At 48.6% G+C, this 25,627-nt stretch overlaps 6 protein-coding genes and 1 non-coding gene across 7 annotated transcripts; 4 read left to right on the top strand and 3 right to left on the bottom strand.

Annotated features, from left to right (window-relative positions):
* Positions 1-1,294: 1,294 nt before the first annotated feature.
* F5147DRAFT_275349 (cytochrome b5-like heme/steroid binding domain-containing protein) lies at positions 1,295-2,485 on the top strand. Its single transcript, XM_041428986.1, has 4 exons — positions 1,295-1,888; positions 1,938-2,115; positions 2,170-2,429; positions 2,482-2,485. Exons 1-3 carry the CDS (start codon positions 1,421-1,423, stop codon positions 2,247-2,249), a joined length of 726 nt encoding a protein of 241 aa, XP_041290665.1. The 5' UTR covers positions 1,295-1,420; the 3' UTR covers positions 2,250-2,429; positions 2,482-2,485.
* A 349-nt stretch (positions 2,486-2,834) lies between these two features.
* F5147DRAFT_580362 (uncharacterized protein) lies at positions 2,835-4,385 on the top strand (the record flags this gene model as incomplete). The annotated part of the gene is made up of 7 exons (XM_041431539.1): positions 2,835-3,008; positions 3,061-3,251; positions 3,305-3,336; positions 3,392-3,511; positions 3,562-3,721; positions 3,779-4,118; positions 4,170-4,385. The coding sequence occupies 7 exons, from the start codon at positions 2,835-2,837 to the stop codon at positions 4,383-4,385; spliced, it is 1,233 nt and encodes a 410-aa protein (XP_041290664.1).
* A 1,763-nt stretch (positions 4,386-6,148) lies between these two features.
* On the top strand, positions 6,149-6,233 carry F5147DRAFT_t93. Its single transcript has one exon. It is a non-coding gene; the product is annotated as a tRNA-Ala (tRNA).
* A 790-nt stretch (positions 6,234-7,023) lies between these two features.
* F5147DRAFT_275329 (acid protease) lies at positions 7,024-8,614 on the bottom strand. Its single transcript, XM_041428985.1, has 5 exons — positions 8,199-8,614; positions 8,044-8,141; positions 7,512-7,995; positions 7,195-7,465; positions 7,024-7,137 (listed from the first exon to the last, which is right to left on the bottom strand). Exons 1-5 carry the CDS (start codon positions 8,473-8,475, stop codon positions 7,053-7,055), a joined length of 1,215 nt encoding a protein of 404 aa, XP_041290663.1. The 5' UTR covers positions 8,476-8,614; the 3' UTR covers positions 7,024-7,052.
* Positions 8,615-9,102: 488 nt separating this feature from the next.
* On the bottom strand, positions 9,103-9,901 carry F5147DRAFT_705423 (uncharacterized protein). The gene is made up of 2 exons (XM_041437943.1): positions 9,719-9,901; positions 9,103-9,637 (listed from the first exon to the last, which is right to left on the bottom strand). The coding sequence occupies exons 1-2, from the start codon at positions 9,878-9,880 to the stop codon at positions 9,563-9,565; spliced, it is 237 nt and encodes a 78-aa protein (XP_041290662.1). The 5' UTR covers positions 9,881-9,901; the 3' UTR covers positions 9,103-9,562.
* Positions 9,902-11,025: 1,124 nt separating this feature from the next.
* On the top strand, positions 11,026-12,498 carry F5147DRAFT_275300 (uncharacterized protein). The gene is made up of 11 exons (XM_041428984.1): positions 11,026-11,179; positions 11,229-11,261; positions 11,312-11,331; positions 11,384-11,398; positions 11,458-11,496; positions 11,560-11,588; positions 11,646-11,659; positions 11,709-11,744; positions 11,909-11,968; positions 12,027-12,161; positions 12,213-12,498. The coding sequence occupies exons 1-11, from the start codon at positions 11,107-11,109 to the stop codon at positions 12,452-12,454; spliced, it is 696 nt and encodes a 231-aa protein (XP_041290661.1). The 5' UTR covers positions 11,026-11,106; the 3' UTR covers positions 12,455-12,498.
* Positions 12,499-14,709: 2,211 nt separating this feature from the next.
* Positions 14,710-15,684, bottom strand: F5147DRAFT_654666 (uncharacterized protein; the record flags this gene model as incomplete). Its single annotated transcript, XM_041433899.1, has 1 exon — positions 14,710-15,684. One exon carries the CDS (start codon positions 15,682-15,684, stop codon positions 14,710-14,712), a length of 975 nt encoding a protein of 324 aa, XP_041290660.1.
* Positions 15,685-25,627: the final 9,943 nt, after the last annotated feature.

Below are 25,627 nucleotides of genomic sequence, written 5' to 3'. Positions count from 1 at the left end.
GTTTTTAGCACTCTCCGTCACGTATGTCACTCAACCCATCCACCTGCAGAGGCCACGATCTCCGATTTTATCAACATCCACTGCCTCCAACTGCTTCTTGCCTCTGTTTCTTCGCTGTGCCGTTTTCCCTCATCATCTTCTAGCATCTCCTGCCATGTTCACAACTATTCATTCATCATTTAACCTGCTGCGGCTACTGACACATTCTCATGGACCGTGGCTGCCTTGGCTGATCCAACCTACCACACACTTTTGTACCCACTGTTTAGCGATGACAAGTCAGCCGGCTGGTCCATCCGTATTTGCGTACGCTTTCCAATGTGTTGTGAGAAACTCGCATTTTGGTCTATCTTTTCTACTGATAATCCTACCACTACTCACCAGCCGGGCTCCGAGATCCTTCGAGTCTTGTGAGAATCAATTTACTTATGCCCACCATGATGGCGAACGCACGTAGGCAGAATGGTTACGAGTCTAGGTTCTATTCTGGGCACTAGGAACTTCCTTGTTGCTGGCCACTTGCTCTGGACTCTGCATTGGCGCCTTAAAGGACATGATTAATATAAACTCATTCGATTATTCTCTTGAAATGCAGCACTGAAGACTAATAGTAGTGCGTTCCAACTCTCAAGTCCTCCAGATTTCAGACTTCGGCCTTCTGGATTCTGAGATGATATAAAAATTCATCGCTGAAGTAGACCGCGACAGATGTGCATGTATCAGTCAAATGTCAGCGGCCAATATTCAATTCCAAATCAAGTTGATTTTCTGGCTTATGTTGTCCCGCAGTGTCATTTAGCGTTCCATTTATCCTCAATATGCGCTAGTATTAACTACTGGTAAGAAACAATGGTTATTTTTGTCGGTTTATGACAACTCGAGCAAGACACGTCAGAGCTCCGGAAGCGACAGGTAACAACATCCCATAGAGGACCAAGAAAGCAAAGAAAGGTCACGGTGGCACTGACCGCGTCTCGAGATGACTCGGATGCCCGCGGGTGCAGTCACTCGTTCGGAAGAAAGGAAAACAACATTGCACCGGGAGGAATCAGATTACAATGTAGAGGTGGTTGTTTAACGTTTAACGACAAAGATATACAGTCGTTGCCAGAAACAATATATGGAAGGCCTGATTTGCAGACTGGGAGTACGCCTGACTGTGACTTTGTCAGCGTGTATATAAATATAAGCATGCCCGACTCCATGGTTCGTTTGGAGCACTGGGAGGTTCCAGTGACTAGCAGTTAATGCTCACTAGCACTCACCGTTTGGTAGCACCGCAACAGCGGTCGCGGCAGTTGCCGCAGTACAACCGCAGCATTTTCACGACACTGCCCATTCTATTGCTGGATTAGGTACATAGAGGAGAGCTTCCATCACAACTGGTTCTTCAAGATACCTTCCAATATCGGTCGACTTCATGTCTTATCTGCGTAGTTGGTTTTCGCTTGATACCTCAAGTCCCGTGACCACAGTTGAGCCCAACGACTCCTACCCAAACCAGTCACTTCCAGTCCTAGAAGTTAATGAAGATGACGAGGACGATGGGTCGGACACGGCAGGTGAAGACGACGCACCGCCCGCTTTCCCAGCGATCAACAGTGCACAACGTGCTGCTACTTCGCCTTCTTCATCTTCAGACTCATCCAGGGGATTCAGCATACCGAACATACTCACCGACTCTGCATTGATGCCCCCGCCGCCTGCGCCCGGTCTTGCTACACGCCGACCGGGTGTTCCGCCTCCACAGAGTTCATCGTCTCTTCTTGCACCTATGACTACGACTCAACCACCCAAACGACTTTCCAAACGGGATAAGGTTGCTTTAGCGCCTGGATTTGGTCCTCTTGATTGGGGAAATCTCAAGGCATCTGGCCAGAACCTACGCGTAAGCAAGTCGATGGCGTCTCTAGTGCGATGTAGTGAGATTTTATCAGGGAGTCGATGCATTAATGCGCATTCCACCATCTGTGCTTAAGTTGCACAACAAGAAAGAGGATGCTTGGACAGCGATCAATGGGAAGGTCTATAATATAACACCCTACCTCCCATATCATCCAGGTGGTGAAAAGGAGCTCATGAGAGTAGCGGGTAGAGATGGAACTAAGTTGTTTTGTGAGTACTTGTCATATCTTTATATGGGCTGCATCATTGAACGGGATAACTTAGCCCTGACACATGCATGGGTGAATGCGGACTTCATGCTTGATGCATGCCTAGTCGGATTTCTAGTTTCAGAACCAAGCTAATAATTGGTGGGACGTGACGTTGCATATAATTGTTTAAACTAGAACTGCGTGCTGCTATCGATATCTGTACCCGATCATCCGATCACTTGCTGTGCTACGACGGGTGCCGCATAGATACTGTGATGTACTTGGCGCCCAAACCGGACCGCCACGAGATGGACATTTGAGCTGCGGTTGCTTGTGTGTTCTTCTTCTGCTAAATTTGTTCAAAGCCCTAACAGGTGACTACCAGAGTTATCGCAATCATAATATCTAGTGCCGCAACTCACTACAAGACTATGGAAACATCCTGTCACCTTAATCCGATAGAAACGTTGCCATGCGGCTGAAGGCACCTCTGGAACTCGGTCATCCGTCGAAGAACGCAGCGATGCATCAATCGTCACAATGTAGTTCAGAATATCTGCTTCGCATCCCAAAATGGTAAGTGTGTGATGTGGTTGCGCAATATGACCTTCGACTTGCACCACACTCCGCATTGAGTTTCAGGGAGTGGTCGCCTGACCTCTTTGTTCCAATATAAAGGACGAGGAATTTGCAACGCAGAAGCTGACAATACATTCTTTCCTTTTAAATCACGACAACATGGCACCAGTAGCTATCAGTGAAGAAAGCGGCAATGGAACTATCAGCAGTGTTGCAGAGTTGAAGAAAGTTCAAGCCAATCAACGGATAGAGGAAACTCGGGTTATAAATCCCTTCTACTCGCCCAGTGCTGGTAACGAGAACGACGATGACTATTCATATGCCAAGTATAAGGTGAGTGACTTCGGATTTCAATCTCACAGCCAAAGACTGATGCTTCATCAAGCCCCGCTTCCCCGTTGTTAATTGGGAACCGCTCACAGAAATTGAGGTCACCGACCGCGGCCACTTTGCAGATTCAAGCAAGACGGCTCTCTTCAGTGCTGCACAGAAAGTGAAACATCTTACACCCGCCATTGGCACAGAGCTCGTTGGCATCGACCTCCGCCAGCTGACGGATCAACAAAAGGACGAACTGTGGGTACCATCTACACGACTGCAACTATGCTTTAATGAGTTTATCATGCCAGCGCCCTTCTTGTTGCGGAGAGAGGCGTTGTTTGTGAGTGAACCTAAATAGGTCTCCTACTTGGTGAACTAACACATCCCTCACGCAGTCTTCCGAGACCAGGAGCTCAGCATCCACGAGCAACTTGACATTGCTAGACACTTTGGACCCCTTCATAAGCACGCGACGACCCCCGTCCCTCGAGAACCAGGACTTGAGGAGGTCCACGGTGAGTCAGATTGTTGAGAAAACTGCGTGACTGTTAATTTCATCCTTCAGTCGTTTACAATGACGCTTCCCGACGCCCTGACGCTAGCGCGTTTTCGAAGATCGAGCTTTGGCACAGCGATGTGACATACGAGATCCAACCACCAAGTACCACGTCTTTGAAGGTGATTACTTGTCCCGAGTATGGCGGTGACACGCTCTGGAGCTCTGGGTAAGTAGCAGAAAATGGCTCATTGTGCAAAGAAGTTATGTTGATGATCACGTACAGTTATGCTCTTTATTCCTCCCTCAGTCCTGGCATGCAGGTATACCTCGAGGGTCTTACAGCTCTGCACAGCGCCGTCGCGCAAGCAGACGGATCTCGCGCGGCTGGCCTCCACGTCCGTCGCGAACCTATTGAAAGCATACATCCCGTCGTTCGTGTCCACCCAGTAACTGGCTGGAAGAGCGTTTATGTCAACCCTGGCTTTACTCGTCGCATACTCGGCGTCCCTAAAGCTGAATCCGACACCATTCTCAATTTCTTGTTCCACCAGATCGCCGAGAATGTCGACTTCCACGTGCGCTTCCACTGGGAGCCGAATTCAGTCGCGTTCTGGGATAACAGGGTCAGTGCTGTTTCTACTCAACGAAGAGCACAGAGTTTGACCAGATACTAGATTGTGACTCACACCGCGACTTTCGATTTCTGGCCTCAAACTCGCCATGCACTCAGAGCTACGCCTCATGGCGAGAAACCTGAGTCTGTTGAAGACTATGAGAGCCGTACAGGCAAAGCGGCGAAAGATCGCCAGATTGAGATCTGGAAGGAGCAGGGAGTCGAGATTCCTCAGTCGAAGAAGGGTCTGTCTCGGGCACGCGGATGTAATGACTGAGATGTTGGTGTATGCTTTGATTGCAGAGTATGACAGAAGTTCAAGCCATTGTGGCTTTGAGACAGAGCGAGTGAACAGTTACGCAGCAAAAGCCTTTAATCCAAACATAGAGACGTCGAGGCTAGCAGATTTTCCGGCCATACTACCACTGGTGAGGACTTCAACGCACCCTCCGCAAATAGTCTTTATTTAGGTTCGAGTATACCATCCGCTGCTACAAAAGTCTACAAAGTTCCCGTCTCGACAAACGCCCACCTTCAAGTTGAACTCGAAAACTTGAGCACACAACGGGCGGCAGCCCTGCGCCATCGAGTTCATTGCGCACCAGCCTCGCCTCAATCCCCGACAGGTAACCATACTCCGAGACTTTCGGCGTCGTAATTGCTTGATGGTCCCTCGCGAATCGCGACATTGTGCTCAAATTATAGACATTGTATCGCAAACATATTACGAGAAGACCACAAAATGTTGAGATGCAACACTGAAGTGCTCCAGTCAAAATACGAGCAGATAAATTATATGGTTCTTCCTCCTTATTAGTCCTCAAACATCGCAAGCGAAAATGATACACACATATGATAGTCATGAGCTCTCAGAACCCTCGCCATTAATTGCATTGTTAAAACTTAAGCAGCACTTTGCCAGACGGAATAGTTGTTTTCCGTCCCGATCGATGGCAAGCGATAGCGGAGTAGAGATACTCATACCATCCCGTGCTGTGGCACCCAGATAATCGGCAAAGTTACGCAGGGCTCTTGTGTGATGACCGATACGTCCTGAAGTCTCCGCATCCATATCTGAGTGATCCTCGAATCCTCGTAAAGCGCGTTCGTAGTCGAGCACACACCGGATCAGATGAAAGAAATTTCCTCCGTCCCGCTCGACAGCCTCCAGAATGCGATTGTCCGTTTCATTCTCGCGGAGGCTGTCAAGCCAGTCAGCAAATTTGGAACAAAGTGAGACGATTTCTGTGTCTAGGCTTGAGTTTGAGAAATACGATGATCCATCGGAAGAGCCATGTTCATCGCTCTTGTAGCCTTTCCCGTGCTGGATGTTTTCTCAAAGTCAGTGCAACACTTGTGGAGACTTGAAAAACCCTACCTGTTTCCTTGGAGGCTGGCGTCCAGTAGATTTGCGAGCGATATTCTTCCGGTGGCGCTTCACTCCACCAGGGATGGAAGTTGGACTTGGATGAGAATCTGACACAGAGATGTTGAACGACATGTGAGTGTGTGGCACAAAGGTACTGGTGTACGTCCGAGCTTGTACGTGGGAGAGAGTTGCTGTTATGTAACAATTATAGGCGCGTGTATTCCTCAGGTACGGTAAATTGAAGCATCTTACTCGGACATTGTCATGCACGTCCCATCCCATGGACATGCCATGAGAGGTTCAGTACACCATGAACTGCACTCACACCTTCCCCACGTCTCTTTGGAATCAGGTACAAGACCGCCAATATTAATTTTCAAGATTGGGTTCGTTTTCGAGGCTCCAGAGAAACGTTCGACTAGGTTCTCGCAAGCGCACTTTTAGTACAGCTTGTGCAGTCTTCCCTCCTTGCCAACCATCCGAATCGGGTTCCAGGAATGTTATGGCCAAGTGAGGTGAAGTTTTCGGAGACTCGCCATCCAAATTCCAATGAGTCACTGAGAGTATGTGACAACCTCGGTATTGCCCACGTCAGCGGCTAGAAGGTGTGTACAACAGACCTAAACGAACAATCTAGACTCATGTTAGACCAGCGGACGTAATCGATAACAGGGCATATGGTGTAGCTGGTTATCACATCCGCTTAGCATGTTGCTAGAGTGCGGGGGGTCTCCGGTTCGAGTCCGGATTTGTCCACTGTTTTGCTCAAGAATCATAGGCCCAGCAGTACAATGTTTTATTGAATCTTCGTCAAATCGAATTTTCAAAGATCTGTCGCCGACTCGCCGATAATCAATGCATCTATCCTTTCTTGTGATAAACCAAACATCTATACACATAGCTTAGTGCTACTACGTACCTAATGGGAGCTCCAGAGGACATGCTCACATGGCACATGGAACGCACTGACACCATTGGCACTAGAGGAGTGATTCTCCAACCTTTTCTGTTCCCCGCAGTTTGTAATCGATTGGATGCTTCTACTTCTTGGAAGTACGATGTCGAGTGTACAGCTAATTCATCATCGATGTCATCCATCGTATATACACGTAACATTACATTTGAGGCCTCGTGGAAGAACATGCAAAAAATGATCGATGAGATCTCATAGAGGTGACTTATCATATCAAGAGGCATGTTCAAGTTGGGCGCGTACATACTACAGGCAGATTCCACGAGTGACTACGAAACGATACACACTGCTGTTGGGCGAAGAAATGACACAAATGAACGAAAGCATTTCTCGTGTGCACAGAACCATGATTTTGATCACAGGGCTTCATACTTCTTATAACTTCGCTATACAGCGGACATACTGGGGTCAACTTGAACCTTATTCTGAGCACACATGAATGACTGGAAGAAAGCCTTCATGATCAGAACCTGGTCAGTTTTACCATAGCACCATCGCTCTCATTCATGCACTGATGCACATCAGACACGAGGAATTCAAATAAGGTACATTGGGTAAATATGCTGATACGAGTAGAACCGTGATCGTTCGAGAAGAGGAATTTAATTTGTCGTGGCATACGTGTACTCAGTGGTGGCGAACCCGACTTGGGAGTTCGTTGTGTCGTACACCGAGTAGAACCGTTCGCTGTGGAAGAACAATTTAGCAATTTACTTTCCCGGCAAAAAATGTAGCTCAACGTACAGGAAACAATAGCCGTTCGTAAAATCCAAGCCAGAACCGCTGCTGTCCCCACTGTCGCTGACGACCAGGTATATGCCGTCGGTGGTACCGCCAATGGCGCTGTTCAACGATCGAGGCCAGATTTGCCCATTCGGGGTGAGCTCATAAGCAATTCCACCGATAGTGAAATACAAGGATGCGAGCTGCTCGTACTGGTCGGATGAGATCTGTAACAAGCCAGTGGTCTTATCGAGGATCGCCCCCGTCGCAGACTGATATACACTGAAGGCATCTGAATAATGGATTAGAAGGATTTTGATGTCGTACAGGACACCTACCGGAGGCAATGAGGATCAGGGTGGTTCCTGTATCGACAATACCAGCTGTCTCATCCAGAATGGGCGTAGACCCATACATGATGGATTGATCGATGCCCCAATATGTACTCGCTGGAAATACTGATGTGACAGGCACATAGTTGATTCTTCCAGTAATTTTGGAGGCGTCATAACTGCCAAACGTGAGCTCGCCACTGCTATCACTAGAGGAAGCAGGTGCGAAGAACACTCCGAGTACTTCTGAACTAATTGTTTTCTGCGTATAGAGGTTGTCCATCACAGTTGCAACTTCAGATGTATCATCGACGAGGCCCTGCGTCAGATCAACCGGTCCAAGACCAAGAATTCCATCCAGACTACCCATCTGTGAGGCTTGAGATGCAACGCCAATAGATTGGCTGTTAACAACCAAATCAGAGTTGAGCGTCACAGTGTCTGTGTATTCCTCTCCAGAAACCGAACTCCCATCGGCGTATGGAACTTTCTAGAAACGATTCAACAAAATGTGTGTCACGTAGAAACAAATACTCACAAATTTATGGAGTGTGTCCCGGCTCGTGGTAGTCTGCTTGTAAGCCTTGTTGCTCCCGATCCAGGTATTTGAGCTTCCGGTGTCTACCAGGAGTGTGTCTGTATGAAATTGACAATGCGTCAGATAAAGAATTTGCAGGAGCAAGAGCAGCTTACAGTACGTTGCTGGACTCCCCACGCCAACGTCAGCGGTGTATGTCGTCACAGTATTGGATGCATTGACGGAAGAGCTTCCACCAGCTTGAAGGACTTTGAGTCGAGCTCGATCTGCAGCTGCGATGTTCTTGATCCCGTATGAGTTTATTCTAACGGCAAGCTTGAGAGCAGCTGTGGTTGACGCTGTCCGAGGACGAGGCAAAGCGCTTGCTGACAGTGAGAGGAAGGCAAGCGCCAAAAGGGCAAGGAGAGATGAATGTGATCCGGAGGAAACCATCTTCCTAATGACATCCTTCCTAGCTGGGCCGTTTTATATGGTGGTCGGTATTAGACCATCAAAACGTTATTCTAGCAATATCACGGAGGCGAACAATAGCAAGGCTTCGAAGTGACTACGTTAAGTTGAAATGTGACTGGTCCCGGGGCTCGTTGCATGAAAGTAAATTCGAGTCCTATGAAATTCATCTATGCAGGAATGATGAGTGTCGGTTAGTAAGTACTAGCTGCAGCAGAAGTCTGACAATGACCTTTGAATGACCTGTAGAATTTTACTGCAGAACCTGTTTAGCAGAAACCGTCAGTAGCATTAGTGTCACTGAGAAGCGCGTGATTCTGCAATTCCAAACTTATTTGAACATTATTTACATGACGAAGTTCTGCACTTACTTGATTTAAAGTTCAACATTCTGGAAGTTCTGAAGAATGCGTTCGAACGCTAGTGGTAGCTTGATCAAGTCATAAAGTATTTGTGTGACTTGCATTGATAGCGGAATATGGTCTATCGACAAAGATACGGAGTCCAGACGGTGTTGTATATGAATCTTATTTGTTGATGCCGAACGTTGCCGAACCTGCCAGTGAGCGGAGTTTATAATGTAGTTGTACTATTCACATTTTCGTCACTGCGTAAATCAGAAACTGTTGGAGCCTCTGCTTTTTTGAATGCTGGCTATGTAGCAAGGCTACCAATACACTGTTTTTTTTTCAGGTCTTGTTGCTGCCAAAGCCATGGTCTGAATCTGAGTCAACAATGCCCCGACTTTGCGGAATGCGTCGGACTGTGAGCCTCACGGCAGCAAACTTTATCAATATTTATCCTGCATCACACTCTCGGAACACCCACATCATTCTGTAGACTTATTCATAATATGATCTCCCTGCCAGCACTGTACAAACTACTCTACTTTTGCTATAAAAAAACTGCCTTCGGACATGTTCGTTTCCATTAGATTGATCAATATCATCAGTCTCCGTGAATCGAAGGCAGTCATTGTGCATTTCAACGGACTCAGATTGACTTAGATTGCTCGTACTCGTGGGTTGCGCAGGTTTGCACACGGTCTTGATTCTAGGACAGCCCGTCGTTACCAGTCTACACTCGTCATTGCATAAGACTGTCCTCGACCATTATAGATCTGCACAGATCGAGTTATGACTAGGTGTGAACCTTGTTTCATCGCCGTGCTTTGCTGTTGCCACAGGTTAGCCTAGTATATCATAGATTCATGTATTCAACACAGGATGGACCTACACTGGAATTCCAGAGCCAAGACAGCGACTGCAACGGTCAAGCTTCTCGAACGACAGAATATCAACATCAAAGCCATGGGAATTGGGAAACATCTGGGCATTTGAAGCGCTCGGGGAACCACAAATAGGGCGGATATACGGTGCAGCAACATTTGTATGGCAAGTCTTCTAGGAATACATTAGAATAGGCGGGAGCAAGCCCCCCGCGATTAGGGCTATGTCCAACATAGGGTCCTCGACCCCAGCGGACAATAAAATTGATTTAAAAAAAAAAGTCTTCTAGGTCATGGTGATTGCATCATTCAGGCTGAGTATTTCCATGCAAAGATGGGGAATGGGATGGTTACCGTGCGCTTCATCGTGTGAAGATGTGGTGCCACTGCTACATGTTGCGACTCGGACATGTGCCAACTGTTTTGGATTTGTACCTTTGGCACCCTGTGAAGCTTTGAAGGCGGGATAAGGATTCTAAAGCGACGATATCTGTCTGTACGATGGCTATGCATGTGCAAGCATCCGACTACGATGCAACTTTCATAGCCTGCCCATGAAATTGCTGAGCATAATGAAGGTCCGACAATGGCGTGCTCGGTTTATCTGATGGGTCTAGCTTTTAGCTCCCAACCTTCACCGGCTCCTACTGAAGTCGGCACTACAAAACACCACCGAAATACAATGGCCGCTGACCGAGGCTGTACAGAAGTCAGGCCTTTTTGCCTGTTGCAGGCTTCTCGTCTCTGATGTGCGATTTCTCTTTCGACCTAGTATGTATGGCATCTTATATTTAACAGGTATCAATCACACAGCACGAGTCACAACTTGAATGTATCCGCCAGTGCAATGCATCAGCATCGCATCAACTTGAAGTGCACGATCGGATCCACCGAATAGAGTGCGCTGTCGTGTTTATTTTCTGACTTTTGCCATTATGCAGAATGTGACCTTGTTACAGAAAGCAAGTCTCGAGCTTGGCCAGCGAAGCTAAGAGAACACAGATGCTCATTGTGATCAGATCATAGATTAATGGCCACACGGTTTGATACTACACCTCGAAAATGTCATTGGAAATAAGTTTGCGATATCACTAACCACTGGTATTTTCCTGGTATCTGAATAGTTGCATGCTTAATACTGGTTTGTAAATCAAATTCTACTTGAATTATCCAGGGTTTGATTTCGAGTGAATGTCAGCGATTTGGCCAGTCTGGGGCCAAAGTCCGGGGCGGAGTCTGGGGCCATTTGCCCAATCAAGGGTATTGCGGCGGGGCCAAATATATATCTCCATCATACTGATTTTAGCTGAACGGTGGTATATAGCACGAACGCTGTCGTCATACACCACTAACCTTCCCCACTCGCTCACACCCATCCCTCGAACATGACCTACGTCTCAAATGATCCCAGTTGGTGGCCGGAAATCAATTGGTATATTCTTTTCAGCTATTGGATAGGTCTGTCGCATAAAGATATCTAGATCTAACGTTGACTTGCGGTTTGCAGTTGTCGCGGGCGTCGTGGTGGTATATGATTGGGGTGAGCAGGACAGTGTTCGAAAACCGCTGATATTCTCATGATATTTCCAGTCTTAACACTCGGACAAGAGGTACGTCGATGTTATCGCCCCAGCAGCCAACTCGCTAAGAATGGTGTCATAGATTGAACTCATCTGGGTGAGTCACAAGGATCCCATATCAGAAGAAAACAAGAGAATCCACTGAATTTGCGACAGAGACAACGTTGGTCTCTCATGACTGTGCTGTATCTGACTGTTCGTACCTCTTGTTATGCTTTAGCGTGGTGGGCAACTTGTGCTGACTCCAAAATGTTCTAGATACGCTATATGGGAATACTGTATTCTGTGTATGTGTCGAGATCAACAACTTTGCATTGTGCTAACAGCTCATCTCTGATAACTAGTATCAATGTTCTGAGTATGTCTCATATGCGCTGTGTTCCATTTTTCTGACCGGCGGCACACAGAAACTATGCCATCGGTATCGCTGACAGATGCAGTAAGTATTCTGCAACCATCTCATTCCCATCCAATCAATATGCTCGTATGTAGGGGCGAGTGAAATTCCAAGCATTGAACTTGGTTCAACATGATAACTCAATACTAGGTGTAAGTCGGAGTCTTTGATACTAGTAGTGCCAGGGCGTTCACTAATTGGGAGCTTTAGGCATTATCATGTACTCCGCAGTAAGTTGGATAAATACGGCCTTGACTGCCATGTTGGGCGGTAAGTGACCTAGGTGCAATACCTCTGGAATATTGACCTGATTGACACACGATGCAAGTGATCATGGTTGCTCGGTTGCATGCCATGTATAAGGGATCTAGAACGATGCTTATGATCCTTGTTATTATCTTCCTGGCTGTAAACATCGCCTGCGTGGTAATGGCGGCAATGGCACTCAACGATACTGTAGCAGGTAAGCCTCCCTTGTTAACTTGAAGAACACGGCTCATTGGGCAAACACCAGAGGAGTTCATACTCTCTGGCGTATATATGTGCGGTTATGGAGATGATGGGAACGAGCAGCTTCTGTTTTCGATGGTTTGGATCCTCAACACTGTTTGGGAGGTCCTCGCTCTGTGTCTTTCAGTCTGGATTGCTGTGAAACACTTCCGTGGGATACGGCGATTCGGCCCATCGACAGGATCGACCATCGGGGACTGTTTCAGAGTGCTGATACAATCTCACGTTCTTTATTTTGCAAGGTGAGTTTGTAATGTGAACGTGGTTGAATTTTTCCGCTCAAGTTCTGCACATGTTTTTTTTTTTTTTTTTTTTGAATCAAATTATTGTCCTTTGGGGTATACTACCCTATGTTGGACATTACTATATAGTCTAGGGGGTCCCTGTACCCCGCGCCTCATCTCTAAGTATACAGATGCCCCAGGATAGGTTGTACCTTCCTGGTCCGCCGTTCCCGCCGGCCGTTTTAGGTGTACTACTTATCGAAGATGGGCCGACTGTTCTACTGGTAACGTTTGATGATTCTTGGGTGACAGTGAGCATTTGGTCGTCGAGAACGCGTACTCGGCCGCCGAGGCGACCAAGGACAGGAAGCTATGATAGGAGTGCACGAAAGGTGGGGGATGAGAGTTTGGTGAGGTGCTGAGAGTTGGTGTAGCGTAGGCCATTGATATTGGTTTCGTGCGTTGGGGTCTGGGCTATCATTGTCCGTTTTCCTCGTGTTCAGCTTGTCTCCCCTAGCTTCTCCCCTGCATCTTCAATAGCTGAATCCTACTGGTTTGAGGCCGGTGTCTTCATGTCGAGAGTAGTAAGAGTATAAAACTTTGACGAAAGTGAGCCCGAATGGGTCTGCAACTGGAACTTCTGATCATTAACTATTCATGAGGCGGTGGAAGAGAGACGTCACCAAAGGTAAGTTTGAATCTGCCTGTGCTATTGACGTAGCGAAGGAAATGTTCTACAGCTTTGGGGTCTGCCAGTAAGAATGGTAACGAGGAGGCTTTTCTGCGGAGCGCGCATGTGAGAATGTGACGTTCTCGATCATATTGAGGGCATGTGAATAAGAAGTGGTGAATGGTTTCGGGAGTGTGTGGGCATATAGGGCAAGATGGAGTGACGCTGCGGTTGATGCGGTGAAGGTGGTGGTTGAGTGCGATATGGCGTGTCCGGAAGTACATGTAGAGTCCTATTAATCTCTTAGGGAGTTTCTCCACCAATTTCACAAAGGAGCACTGTAATAGAGATGGGTCAATTTCTTTCATGCGTGCATAACGAGGAGATTTCTCCCAGAGACAAGTCCAGTGGGCGTTAGTTCTTTCCTTGTGAGCTTGTTTGATGGCTGAGATACTGCTGGGGAGGCCTTGACGAAGGAATTCTGGTAGACGTTCGAGTGCGCTGTTGGATGCTGAGCCTTCCGAGGCTTTCTTGGCTTCTTTGTCTGCTTTCTCGTTGCCATATACCCCACTATGCCCTGAAATCCAGCGTACAGTCAGTGAGTAATCGTCGCGGTTGAGAGTTTGGATGCGCTTAGTCATTCTGCGAAAACGGTCTATGATATAATGTCCTGCTCTTGGATCTGTGATGTCGCCTGATTGGATGACCGCTTGGTTGTCAACTAGTATAGAGATCGGAAATGTTAGATGTCGTTCAGTGGCGATCAACTTAGCTGCAAGTGTTAGACCGACGGCTTCGGCTTTGTATACAGTATGTTTCTTATCAGTGCCAAGGTGGTACCGCAGGATCCTTGGTCTATTTCCTGCTCGCATTAGTACTGCTGCTGCGCCGATCTTACCATTCAGTCCTGATCCGTCACAAAAGATTTGAATTTCGTCTTGCAATTCAGCCTGTTCTTGGATAGCGTCTTCTCGGGATGCGGCTATCTTCACCGTATAAGGGCAGCTTGTTGCGGGTGTTACGTCGACTGTAGGTCGGCGTAGTGGGAACTAGGATAGGTCTTCTCAGCGACGACTCGAGTGAGTCTACTGAAGCTGAGCGTGGTCTGGCCTTGACGGAACGTCAAGGATTCCTCCGGCGATCTCGGTAAGACGGCGCTCGTCGAGATGCAGGGCTAGCGGATACGTGCAAAGTCGTATGGGGGCGACTTTGAAGTGCGGTCTCACACAAGGAAGCTTGTTAGGCTTTAGATGAGCAAGTTCTTGGTAGAACCTAGTAGATTAAAGTGAAGTATAATCTACAACAATGTGTCTACTTATACATAGGATAAGTAAGCGTTCAAGCTCAGTCTATAATCTATAGTATATCGCTAATCTAAGATAGCTAGACATGAGGTTAGATAAAGTACATGAGGCTTAGCCTCTGATCATACATGCAGCGCCAAGTGCAGCTGCGTAATCAACAGGAGGCGCATAGAAGCGCTCCGGGTCTTCATACATGAGGCGCCAAGGGCGCTCCGGATCTTCATGAAGCGACATGCTGTGTACATGCGCTGATCTAGGGTGTCCATGAGGCGTACAGCCTCCATGGAACAGGTACAAGGCCGTCTAGGCCAGGGGCGGGGTCATAGCGCCAGGGGGCGGGGTCACAGCGGTCCAGACCACTGTCTTTCTAGGCGCAGGCGGTGCACCGTCGCGCGGGGAGTCTAGCAGAGCGGGGGCAGGCGTAGGGAGAGCTGGGGCTCTAGTAGGTGTTACAGATCCCTGTAACATTACCCCGTTACTAAGGTTGAAGTCACCGGCTTCAATTAATACTACGTCCAAAGGCTGGGAGGACGGTGCGGGTGTCGAGGGAGTTGCTGGCACAGGCGTCAGGGGTATCGGCGTCGCGGGCATAGGGGAAGGTGGAATGGGGAAGGCGAGCGCGAGGTCGGCGAGTGCTTTATGGTTCTGCTCCCAATCTAAGAGAGCTTCGAAAAACTTCTCTTCATCTGAAAACTCTTGGAGCACGATGCGTCCCTTGAGTCCAGGGCAATGGATCGATAAATGATCCGGTCCAATCTCGCTGCAAATGCAGCAGACGTAATCCGGGCACTGTCTAAAAGTGTGCCCGTATCCTCCGCAACGTTTACAAAGCGTGCGGGTTCTATCCATCGTGGCCGTTCTCTTTCTTGGCAGGGGGCGCACGGGTCTAGTTTCTTCTTCGGCGCGAGGCTTTGCTGAGGCCGTCCTCACCGCGAGGTTCACGAGGTCGGGGAAGTCGAGCGGTAGGAGGTGAAGCGCCATTGCGCGAATTCTTTTCTGAAGGTGGAGCATGGCGAGCGTCCGAGTACCTTCGTCTATGTCTACACGAAGTGCGGCGTCTTCTAGCATCTTCGTGGTCTTTATGATGTGCACAGCGAGGGAAGTGCTGGCAGCAACGGTCGCGCTCATCTCACCAAGGATGTTGTCGATCTCTTGGGAGTACGCGGGGGTGAGGATAGCGGTTTCACTGAACGCGCAGTTCTCAATCGTGCCGAGGATTCTTCCGTAGTCGGAGTCCTTCAGCGTGACGATGGTAGGGGTTTCGGTAGGAGTCGTCATGATGATGGGAGTTTCTGAGGAATATACGGCCGTAGGAGAGTGTCTTTATGTGTTCCTCCAGGTCGTTCCAAGCTCCGCTTGAGTCAGACTTATCTTTCGTTCTAAACCCTATCAAGGTTCAATCAGCGAGGGCGTGTCGCTCCTCGGTTCTTAATCTATCATCAGAGGGTGATAATCATTGCCATGATGGGTGGGCGCGTTCCGTTATCTTTTGTTGATACGGTCGGCGGATCTAGAGGATCTAGCGGGCTTGCAGGAGTTTCCGAAAGGTTCGCCTCGTGATAGTTTAAGCGTCTTTCCGGACGATCAGGGGGAAGGTAAGGGCCGTGAGGCTTGCAGGAGTTTCTCTGGGGATTCCCTCGTCTTCGTTCGTCTTCTGGATCTTTTTGTTAAAGTCGGATCTCGAAGAGTGGTCTAGTTTAAGCGTCGTTTCGGACGTACGGTGTCGTAACCTTTTGTTAATTGCTTTACGCGAGGTCGAGGACAGGGGGTATCCAAGCATAGGGGGCCGGAGGGTGTCCGGGGTCGTCCAGCGAGGAAGATAGTTTAATGTCGTTTCAGACAGTCTTAGTTTAATGTCTTTCCGGACAATCGCGCAGTTTATAGTCATGCTGGACTCGGACCTAGTTTATAGTCGTAGCGGACTTGGGTCTAGTTTAGCGTCATAGTGGACGTGTCGGCGAGAGTCGAAAGGGGAGGAGACCTATTAGATCGAAAAAGGTGTGGAAAAGGTAAAAGCAAAAGGTAAAAGCAATGATGAATTTACCCCGTCACTAGGACGTTGATCTACCACGATTAACGAAATTAAAAGTCCAATTCGAGTTCTCCGCAGTCAGGGTCGTCAGAAGGAGAGGCGAAAATGAAATCGCCGATCGTCCGAATATATGAGGATCCGGGGTCGTCTTCTTCGTCAGAATCGGAGTCGGACTCATTAGAGTCCTCATCAGCCGATAAGGCTGGGTTAGGAAGCGCGGGCGGCGTCAGAGGACGCGCATTCAAGCGCTGGATCACCATGTCGAAGTAATCTTCGACTGGGTTCTGGTTAGGGTCAACCGATGATATTTGTACATCGGTTGCTGGGGGTGTCGCGGGGCTTACAGCATGGCCCGGTTCGGTGTCTTCGCTGTCGGACATAGGCATGTCCTGGTGACAGAGAGGGACGGGTTCTTCGATATCGAACCGCAGTTTCTTGGCTGCCGGTCGATCTGCCGTGAAGACGGCTCTTCCTTTTCCGAGAACAGATACAGGCTCTCCGGAAAACATAAACTTCGTCTGAGTTTTCTCTGGTTCAGGGGCCAGTCTAGGGTGCTTGGCAGGGGGTGGCTCTGCAATAGCGATAGCGCGTCCTTTGCCAAGGACAGACGCGGGTTCTGCCGAGAATTTCACATTCGGCTCGGAGGCGGCGGAAGGCCTCTTCTTTTCATTAAGAGTCGGGAAGGGATTCTTCGGGACTGATGGGGGCGCCAAAGACGTAGAAGTCTTGACGGCTTGATTCCTCACAGCTTCTTCGGGCTGTGGTGCGGTCTGCTGCGGCTGAGAGGTTGCGGCAGTCTGGGGTGTGGGTCCTTCTTCGGGGATTTCCACAATCGTGGCATAGGGCATGGCAGCCGGTGCCGGTGCTAGTTTATACTCTTTTCGGAGTTTCTTCTTCGTCTGAGAGCGGTCAGCGACTCGCTTATCTTTCTTCTGGAAGAGGGGCTTCAGGCCGTTCTTCTTCCTTTCTGAATCTATATCCCGTTCCATGTCTCTGGATTCGGGAGTGGCGGCGAGAGTCAGGGTGGACGCCGTCCAATCTATGCTAGGGTTGTTGGCGATTAGCCATGGTTGCCCAAGCAGGAATTTATCTGAGTATGATAACTCAGCGAGATAAAACCGAACAGGTGTTACTCGTTCATCGATCTTGACCGTGAGGGTGCAATATCGGGAGATAGGCCCTCCGGCCGTAGTAGATCCGTCCGCGTTAGTTACCGTGATTGGCTTCTTCAGCGGGTGCGATGAGATGCGGTGCTTCTTGCAATAATCCTTATGAATGAAGGATCGGCAGGCACCCGAGTCAACGACCATAGAAGTCGTTATCGGTGCTTCTCTTCTTTCTGAAATCAAGGTTACAGGAACCCTAAATTCGCGTTTCTTACCAATGGTCTTAATTGACCTAATCGGGTCTTCATCGACAATCTTTTTCCTATCTCGGCATAGATTGTCACTGGCACGGTGGCCGGTCGCGTTGCAGTTGAAGCATCGCCTGCTGTCAAGGCGGATGCGGATTTCTTTCCCGTTGAGATGGGAGGCCGCAGCGATCTTCGTGCGTGTGGATGAGGGTCGGGCTTCATTCTTTTCTCGCCTGGCCAAGGCGGTCTTCGATTGATTCTTTTCTCGCCGTATCATGGCGGTCTTCATCGTCAGCGCCTTCTTCGGGGACACTACGTGTGTACAGCGCTCTTCTTCGGGAGTCGTCCGTGAGGATGATGCGATGTTGTTGGCGTAAGGCATGTCGTCCTCTACAATGCTGGTCGAGGCAAGGTGCGTATCTGGGTGTGCGTCGCGTAGATAGGCGACGATCAGATAGACTTTAATCTTTTGTTACGTCGACTGTAGGTCGGCGTAGTGGGAACTAGGATAGGTCTTCTCAGCGACGACTCGAGTGAGTCTACTGAAGCTGAGCGTGGTCTGGCCTTGACGGAACGTCAAGGATTCCTCCGGCGATCTCGGTAAGACGGCGCTCGTCGAGATGCAGGGCTAGCGGATACGTGCAAAGTCGTATGGGGGCGACTTTGAAGTGCGGTCTCACACAAGGAAGCTTGTTAGGCTTTAGATGAGCAAGTTCTTGGTAGAACCTAGTAGATTAAAGTGAAGTATAATCTACAACAATGTGTCTACTTATACATAGGATAAGTAAGCGTTCAAGCTCAGTCTATAATCTATAGTATATCGCTAATCTAAGATAGCTAGACATGAGGTTAGATAAAGTACATGAGGCTTAGCCTCTGATCATACATGCAGCGCCAAGTGCAGCTGCGTAATCAACAGGAGGCGCATAGAAGCGCTCCGGGTCTTCATACATGAGGCGCCAAGGGCGCTCCGGATCTTCATGAAGCGACATGCTGTGTACATGCGCTGATCTAGGGTGTCCATGAGGCGTACAGCCTCCATGGAACAGGTACAAGGCCGTCTAGGCCAGGGGCGGGGTCATAGCGCCAGGGGGCGGGGTCACAGCGGTCCAGACCACTGTCTTTCTAGGCGCAGGCGGTGCACCGTCGCGCGGGGAGTCTAGCAGAGCGGGGGCAGGCGTAGGGAGAGCTGGGGCTCTAGTAGGTGTTACAGATCCCTGTAACAGCGGGAGAGCGTCGTGCAGGGATCAATGTCTTGATATCTTCAGGGTCAATGTTGAATGAGTGGGTCAGGCGGTGTAGAGCTGTACGATGACGTTTGACGTAGCGTTTTGCAGCACGGCGTATGTGCTTATGAAGAGGGTGAGTGTCTGGATGTGTGGTTAAGCGGATGATTGCTCTATGGCACGTATTCTGTAATAGAAGTTGAATCGGTAATAGGTTAGCATGTGCTTCAAGGATGTCAGTAGCAGTAGTTCGCATTGCGCCTGTGATCGCTATAGCGGCCATACGTTGTACCGTAGACATTCTTTTTGCAATGCCTATTGATCCTCTTTGGGCGATGTCGGAACCTTCTCAAAATGCGGGTGAGAACCAAATGTCGGCTGCGTATAACATCTTTGGAATAGCTACTGCCTGATATAACTGACGGATCAAGCGCATGGGGAGACCTGTGGACGTAGACGAGAGACGACGTAGCTGGAGGACGTAGCTTGTGCCTTTCGCTATTGCATAATCGATGTGCGCTTTCCAGCACAGTTCGTGATCTACTATCACCCCCAGGAATCTGTGAGTTGGGGTGGGCGTGATGACAATTCCTCTGATGGTCATTGGTGGTCGGTTGCGTGCTCTGTTCATAGAAAAGTCCATCAGTGCAAATTTACTCGTTTCAAAACGTGAGTTGTGGGCTTGCGACCAATCAAATCCTCCATTTGTGCGTTCCAACATGTCCTTTAGAATTCTATGCATCTCCTCGAATGAGTTGCCTATAGCTATGAATGCGGTGTCGTCCACGAATGCGAGTGTTGATTCTCCTTTGCGGCCTTTTGCGATGTCAATTAGATCTGCGTCATAGATAATGTAGAGGATCATTGAAAGCGGGTCACCTTGCCCTATACCATTGTTGACTGGGATCCAGTCCGATGTGTGATCGTCGAAGCGCAGTTGGGTTTTCCTTCCTGTGAGAACCCGTTCTGTGAATTCTACTAGTGCAGAAGGGAGTCTTCGCATTCGCATGTTGTGCAGTAGTCAGTCAGTAACAGCATTCGGGAATGCACCCTCAATGTCCAGATACAAGACTGATGCTACTTTACCTGTCCTCCATGTGTTCTTGATGGTGGTTTCCAGTAGATGTAACGAGTCGGTTGTTGAACGGCCAGGTCAACCTCCAAAGTGAGTGTCTGGGAGTAATTGATGGCGTTCGAGCATATAGGTAATCTGGTCTGCGATGATGGCTGTCAGTAACTTGCACGTAGTATTAATCAGGGCAATGGGACGATACACTTTCGTTATGGTGTAATCCGGCTTCCCTGGTTTGCGTAGTACCACCGTCGTGAATTCGCACCAAGGGTCGTAGTAGGTGCGCAGTGTGAATACCGAGTTGAATAGTGCCAATAGATGGGGTTTGAGGAGGGTGGAGCATTTCTTGAAGACTACGTTGCAGATACCGTCAGGGCCTGGAGCTTTGTAGGGACTGAGCTTGGCAATGTTTCTTGTCAGTTGGTCGCTTGTGATCGGCATCATTGGTGCAACTGGTTCTGGGTATATGGCATCTCTGGGAACAGTTGAGATGTTCGGGGCAGATGGAAAGAAGGACTTAGCGAGGGCTTGACTCTTTTCTTCATTGTCGGCTGCGTCGTGTACCGAGCCGTCAGCATTGCGAATGTGTAAAGTAGGGATACGAGCTTTCCCGCCATCTGTTGGTTCTGCGGTGATGTACTTGTTAGCTGTCCATAGTTCGTTACCTGTGATCTGTTCTAGCCAGTCTATCCAATGGTCCTTCTTGGTCTTGAGTATTGCTTCTGAGTATTCGTTTCGGATTCGTCGATGTTCCTCGTGACATGGATGTTGAGGGATTCCGCGCGTCTTGTGCGATTGGTGACTGAGCTTGTTTACCTGTCTTCGTAGCATAGTGAGATCGTGGGTCCACCATCTCTTGGAGTGCGGGTTGGGTTTGGATAAGGGTACCTTCTCCATTATCGTGTCGTCCAGTGCCTTCGCCAAACTTCTCGCAGCTTGTTGGAATTCGTCCTCTGTTACCCAAGGGCGTGGTTCTGGTAGGCGGGTAAGGTGAGTTTCGAGAGCGGTGTTGAATTCCTGCCAATCCGTTTCTCGGTAGTTTCGTATAGGGTCCTTGGTAACTCTTGGGACTGAGAGTTCGAGTACGCTTTGAATAGGTACATGGTCGGTCTTCGGGCCTCTCAGTGCGGGGTTGGTCTTGCAGATCGTGAATGTTTCTAGAGTGTGGTCAGTACAAAGGACATTATCTGGGCGAGTCCAATTTCCGGTGCTCGTAGATTGCAGGGTTGGCATTCCTCTGGGTAGGGCCTGATCTAAACCGTAGTCAGCCATTAAGTCCAATAACGGTTGCACAGCTTCGTAGTTAAATAAATGATGATTCCTTTCTTCCTCCCATAACGGATGATGTCGGTTGAAGTCGCCTAGCCAGATAATGTGATCGTCCACTGTTGGGCGGATGATCGCTATGTTAGCTTCCATATACGTGTTGAGTGCCATTAGTGTGTCTTGCCGTTCACCGTCATTGTAAATATTGAAGATTGTGCATTTGCCGAAAGGACCTGAAAATTGGATTATGATTACATCTGATGAGGGGAACGCGAGTTGCTTCCATCCGTTCGTGTCTAGGGCTACACTGATAAGTGTGACCGCGCGGGTCCTCTGGAGTGGGTGGGTGAAGTGCTGAGTTGGGTAGACGGAGTGCCATTGGCGTGTCGATTTCGTGTTGCGTAGTTTGTTCGAGCAGGGTTCTTGCAATGCTAATATGTCCCAATGCTTTGCTGTTGGGCCATTGAGGAGTGATTCTTGAGCCGTTCTGGATTTATTGAGATTCTGTTGCCATATTCTTAACCTAACGAGATCATCTTGTTGTTCTAACATAGGACTAGGGTCGCGGGGGTTTCTGCTGTTGGAGAGGAGGGTGGGTTAGTATCGTCAATAGGTAAAGATGAGAAACGGTTGGGTGATGGGGCTGTTGTTAGTCGAGTTCGGTCAACGCTGGCTTGTCAGTACTGAGTCTGGGTCAAGGGTCGGAATTGGGTTCGATTGATGGGTTGGGGACGCGGTTGGTGTGGTGATGTGCGAGGAGGAGGGTGATCGTTAGCTGGATATTGTCTTGGTAGTGAGTTCAATGTGGTTTGACGAAGCATTCTCGATTGGGAGTGGTCTGCCGTGGATTGTCGCTGGTATGGGGCAGCTTTCGGTGGTAGCATGACTTGGGTCCAGGGTTCCGAGGTGGGGAAATACGGCATTGTGTTCTCGGGGTACCTGTCGTCCAATAGCTGACATTGTTTTCCGAATGTTGGGCATTCCCTGCTCCAACTGGCATGGTTATTGCTGCGGCAGTTAGTGCACCAATGGTCTTGGTTTGAGTTCCCTGTGCATTCCGAGGTACGATGTTCTTTTCCGCATGTCCCGCAAGAGTCTTGTGTCGCTTGGCAGTTCTTGGCCATGTGTCCGAAGTGTTGGCATTTAGTGCATCGGATAGGTTCTCGTCGGTCTTTGCGAACTCGTAGTTTCTCCCTGTTGATGTAGAGCCCGTCTTTGAGGAGTTGGTTGGCTGTGGAAGGATCCGAGATCTGGAGCATAGCGAATGCGGTGAGTTGACCTGGGGGTCGGCGTTCGGGGGCTTTGATCCAACGTATCGAGGCTAAGCTGTTGATCTTGAGCGAGTTTTCTTCTTCCACGAGCCTTAGGAATTGAGGTCTGTCGGTATGGAGACTGGTAGAGAGATATTGGATTATTAGGGCATATGTTTGGTCGCGGAAGTTGATTGGGGTCTTGAGTGCTGTGGTCAGTTTCATTCTGGCCTCTGCGGTGCGCATCCATTTGGCTGACTCTTCCGTGTTTAGCTCCATGATGATACCTCCGTTTTTCAGTTGCATGACTGCCTTGATGTCCGCGTTCGCAATGTCGTCTGGTTTTACCAACTTCAGTGCATTTCGCAAAGTGTCGACTATTTCTGTGTGAGTGACATTAACTGGGAATATATGATTACCTGGTGTTGGGTCTATAAGGATTTGGCGTGCTCTGATCGCTGCTCTGGCTAGTGCTTGGTCTGCTGGTCCAGGGGTGAATGAACGTACGGCATCGCTGAACGTGGGTGTTCCATTCGCCATCGATGGGTGGATTTCCGGCTGGGATTGTAATTGGACAGATAGCGAGTTGATCTTGTTTTGAGCTGAGTCGAGAGATGGGGTTAGTAGTTTCATGGCGTTTTGGCAGTCTTCGGCTGAGTGGTAGAAAGCGTCCGCGGCTTCCTCGATTCTTTCTGCTGATGTTTTGAGGTCTTGTTCTTTTTCTTCGCGTTCTCTTGATAGTGAGCGTTGGTTTTCTTCAGCTTGGTCTAGGGTATCTGTTAGCGTCTTCGTGAATGTTATTACCTTTTCCATTTGAGGGATTATGACTGCCGCGACTTGATCCGCTACAGATGAATCTTTAGGGTTGGCCATGTTGCTCGACGTTGAATTGCTCGAGGAGATGATGATTTCCTGTCTGTCTATTAGCTTTTCCATTCTGTCAAACATGCCTGACATTTGAAGTGTGGTTTCTTTTGCGATGCGTTGAGCTTTCGCGGTGTAATCTGCTTGGTCCAGCATAATTGCGATTGCACGTATAATGTCGACGTGCAGTCTTGTGAGTCCTGGGGCTTGAAGCGTGAATTCGAGAAGGGATTCGATTAGGGATTCGATTGAGGCTCCGGATACGGGTATCATCATGCCTCGACTGGTCAGCTCGATTCTGGCTGTGGCCGCGTCTATTACATTTGATGGGTTCTGTGGGTTGTCTAGTATATCAGGAATGGATCTGTTAGTAGGGCGGAGGTATTGATCTTTCTTCCTTTGGCTTGATCTTATTTGATTTTGGGCGGGTGAGTCGTCAGTCGAGTTGTCCCCAGGCATTTCTGTGTGAAAAGTATCCAATAGAGGATGATTAGGTTTTTTAATAAAGTTTTATAAGAGAGAGAAGGTCAGTGGTTGACGCTTTTGGCGTCGGTAACGCTGTTGAGCGCTATGTGGACTAGGTTTTTTCGGGGTCCTGGTCGGGGTGCCACTTGGTGTAGGTCCAAGAAGCGATTTCTGCACATGTTAGCTTTGTTGGTGTCTCTTGCCTCCAGCTTACTTTTCTCTCTCCAATCTCGGTGAGCTGACCTGTTGCTGATATCTGCGTGCGACCACTGCTCATTATTTCTGTAGAATTCAAATCCTATTGGAATTCTGATACTCGCAGGTACTCTTCAAATTTTATCGGCCGTGCAGATGTTTGTGCTAGGACCATGCCTCATCCTTAGCATTCGAGAATACAACGCCAAACTCGTGGAATACTCTGACGCAGAAACTAGCATGAATTCGATTGTTTTCCAGGACCGTGTACATGTATCAACTAGCAGTACTGTGTAGGGAAATGCTTGCCGACTGGTCTGCAGGGAGGACAAATTTGGTAGAGGATCTGTCGTGGTATTTATTTAACATATAGTACATTTGAAAGGTCTAGGCAAAGCTATTTCTTGTTGTATCACTACTGGAACGAAGCACCCGCGCTTGAACTAAGTGGTAAGGTGAAATCACCCGGAACGTCTAACAACCAAACTGGTCCTTAAGCTTGATGGCCGATGTTAAGATACAACAAGAATCAGTGAAAGTGCCTTGACAGCTAATTCTGCGCGTTGGTGTTCCACTGTCTGGACATATAGCTACTCCGAATCGTGAAGCCAGATGGCTGATAACCCATTAATGCTCAGATGCGATTTCCTCCATGTGATGGGCCAAGGAGAATGAAATGAAGGAATCACGTATACTGATGGCTCGACTGTACGTCTCTCTCGCGAATGAGCATGACAAGAATATGGGGTCTGCTGAGTGGGGAGTGGAGAATCAAATGTCAGAAGGCCTCAGGTGTACCTATCAAACTACTAATGAGGGATCGACCACGATATTCTGTTGGAGCCCTAGCTGAGCATGACTATCAGAGTAAAGCACCAAACGAGATACAGACATCATGATGTATACATACCCCTATTGACATGGACCACAGTCGCTGCCAGGGCAAGCAAATGAGAAGTATATATATATCTGATAGAATGCGAGAAACGGGAAAATCAGAAGATATTTTGCAGGAACGTTGAAGGGTGGTGAGGGTGCCGGTCACTAGCGTGATGTCTCGCACGTGGGTGCTTGAGCTGTTGCAACGACCAATGATTGATGAGGGTGAGGCCTTGAGGGCTGGTGATCGGTGATATATTTACATAAATATCGCATGCAGAATGAGGAAAATAAAATTCCGGAGAACGGGTGTTTCTGCGGGTACTATCGATAGAGACGCGAGGTCCATCGATGGCGAGATTGGGATACGTGTTCGATTATGAACAACCCGCGTGATCGATAATCAATAAAGCTTAAGCGCTTAAGCGCTACTGAATAGAACCACGATGGATGAACCTGGAATAAATGCCGGGCTAGATAAGCCATGGTTGATGATACAAATCCTGGAAGACGCGCATTAGGACGACAACATGAACTAGGAACAACCAAAGTATGTCATTGAGAATTAGATCGCCGATTTTGTTAACGAACACGAAACTGTAAATAAGTGGTTAAGTT

Source organism: Suillus discolor (genome assembly GCF_016758755.1).
Source record: "Suillus discolor strain FC423 chromosome Unknown F5147scaffold_43, whole genome shotgun sequence".
In the NCBI taxonomy this organism is placed as follows: domain Eukaryota; kingdom Fungi; phylum Basidiomycota; class Agaricomycetes; order Boletales; family Suillaceae; genus Suillus; species Suillus discolor.
This window is presented reverse-complemented; position numbering and strand designations above follow the sequence as displayed.

Excerpts from the sequence above, each read along its gene's own strand:
- F5147DRAFT_275300 (XM_041428984.1), top strand. The coding sequence starts at position 11,107 with ATGACCTACGTCTCAAATGATCCCAGTTGGTGGCCGGAAATCAATTGG. Across the intron at positions 11,180-11,228 it reads TCTTTTCAGCTATTGGATAG|TTGTCGCGGGCGTCGTGGTG; the intron begins GTCTGTCGCATA and ends TGCGGTTTGCAG. Across the intron at positions 11,497-11,559 it reads TGACTGTGCTGTATCTGACT|ATACGCTATATGGGAATACT; the intron begins GTTCGTACCTCT and ends AAAATGTTCTAG.
- F5147DRAFT_275329 (XM_041428985.1), bottom strand. The coding sequence starts at position 8,475 with ATGGTTTCCTCCGGATCACATTCATCTCTCCTTGCCCTTTTGGCGCTT. Across the intron at positions 7,466-7,511 it reads CCTGATCCTCATTGCCTCCG|ATGCCTTCAGTGTATATCAG; the intron begins GTAGGTGTCCTG and ends TCCATTATTCAG. Across the intron at positions 7,138-7,194 it reads ACGAACGGCTATTGTTTCCT|CGAACGGTTCTACTCGGTGT; the intron begins GTACGTTGAGCT and ends GTTCTTCCACAG.
- F5147DRAFT_275349 (XM_041428986.1), top strand. The coding sequence starts at position 1,421 with ATGTCTTATCTGCGTAGTTGGTTTTCGCTTGATACCTCAAGTCCCGTG. Across the intron at positions 1,889-1,937 it reads CATCTGGCCAGAACCTACGC|GGAGTCGATGCATTAATGCG; the intron begins GTAAGCAAGTCG and ends AGATTTTATCAG. Across the intron at positions 2,116-2,169 it reads AGATGGAACTAAGTTGTTTT|CCCTGACACATGCATGGGTG; the intron begins GTGAGTACTTGT and ends GGGATAACTTAG.
- F5147DRAFT_705423 (XM_041437943.1), bottom strand. The coding sequence starts at position 9,880 with ATGTTGCTGCACCGTATATCCGCCCTATTTGTGGTTCCCCGAGCGCTT. Across the intron at positions 9,638-9,718 it reads AATTCCAGTGTAGGTCCATC|CTAGTCATAACTCGATCTGT; the intron begins CTGTGTTGAATA and ends CAAGGTTCACAC.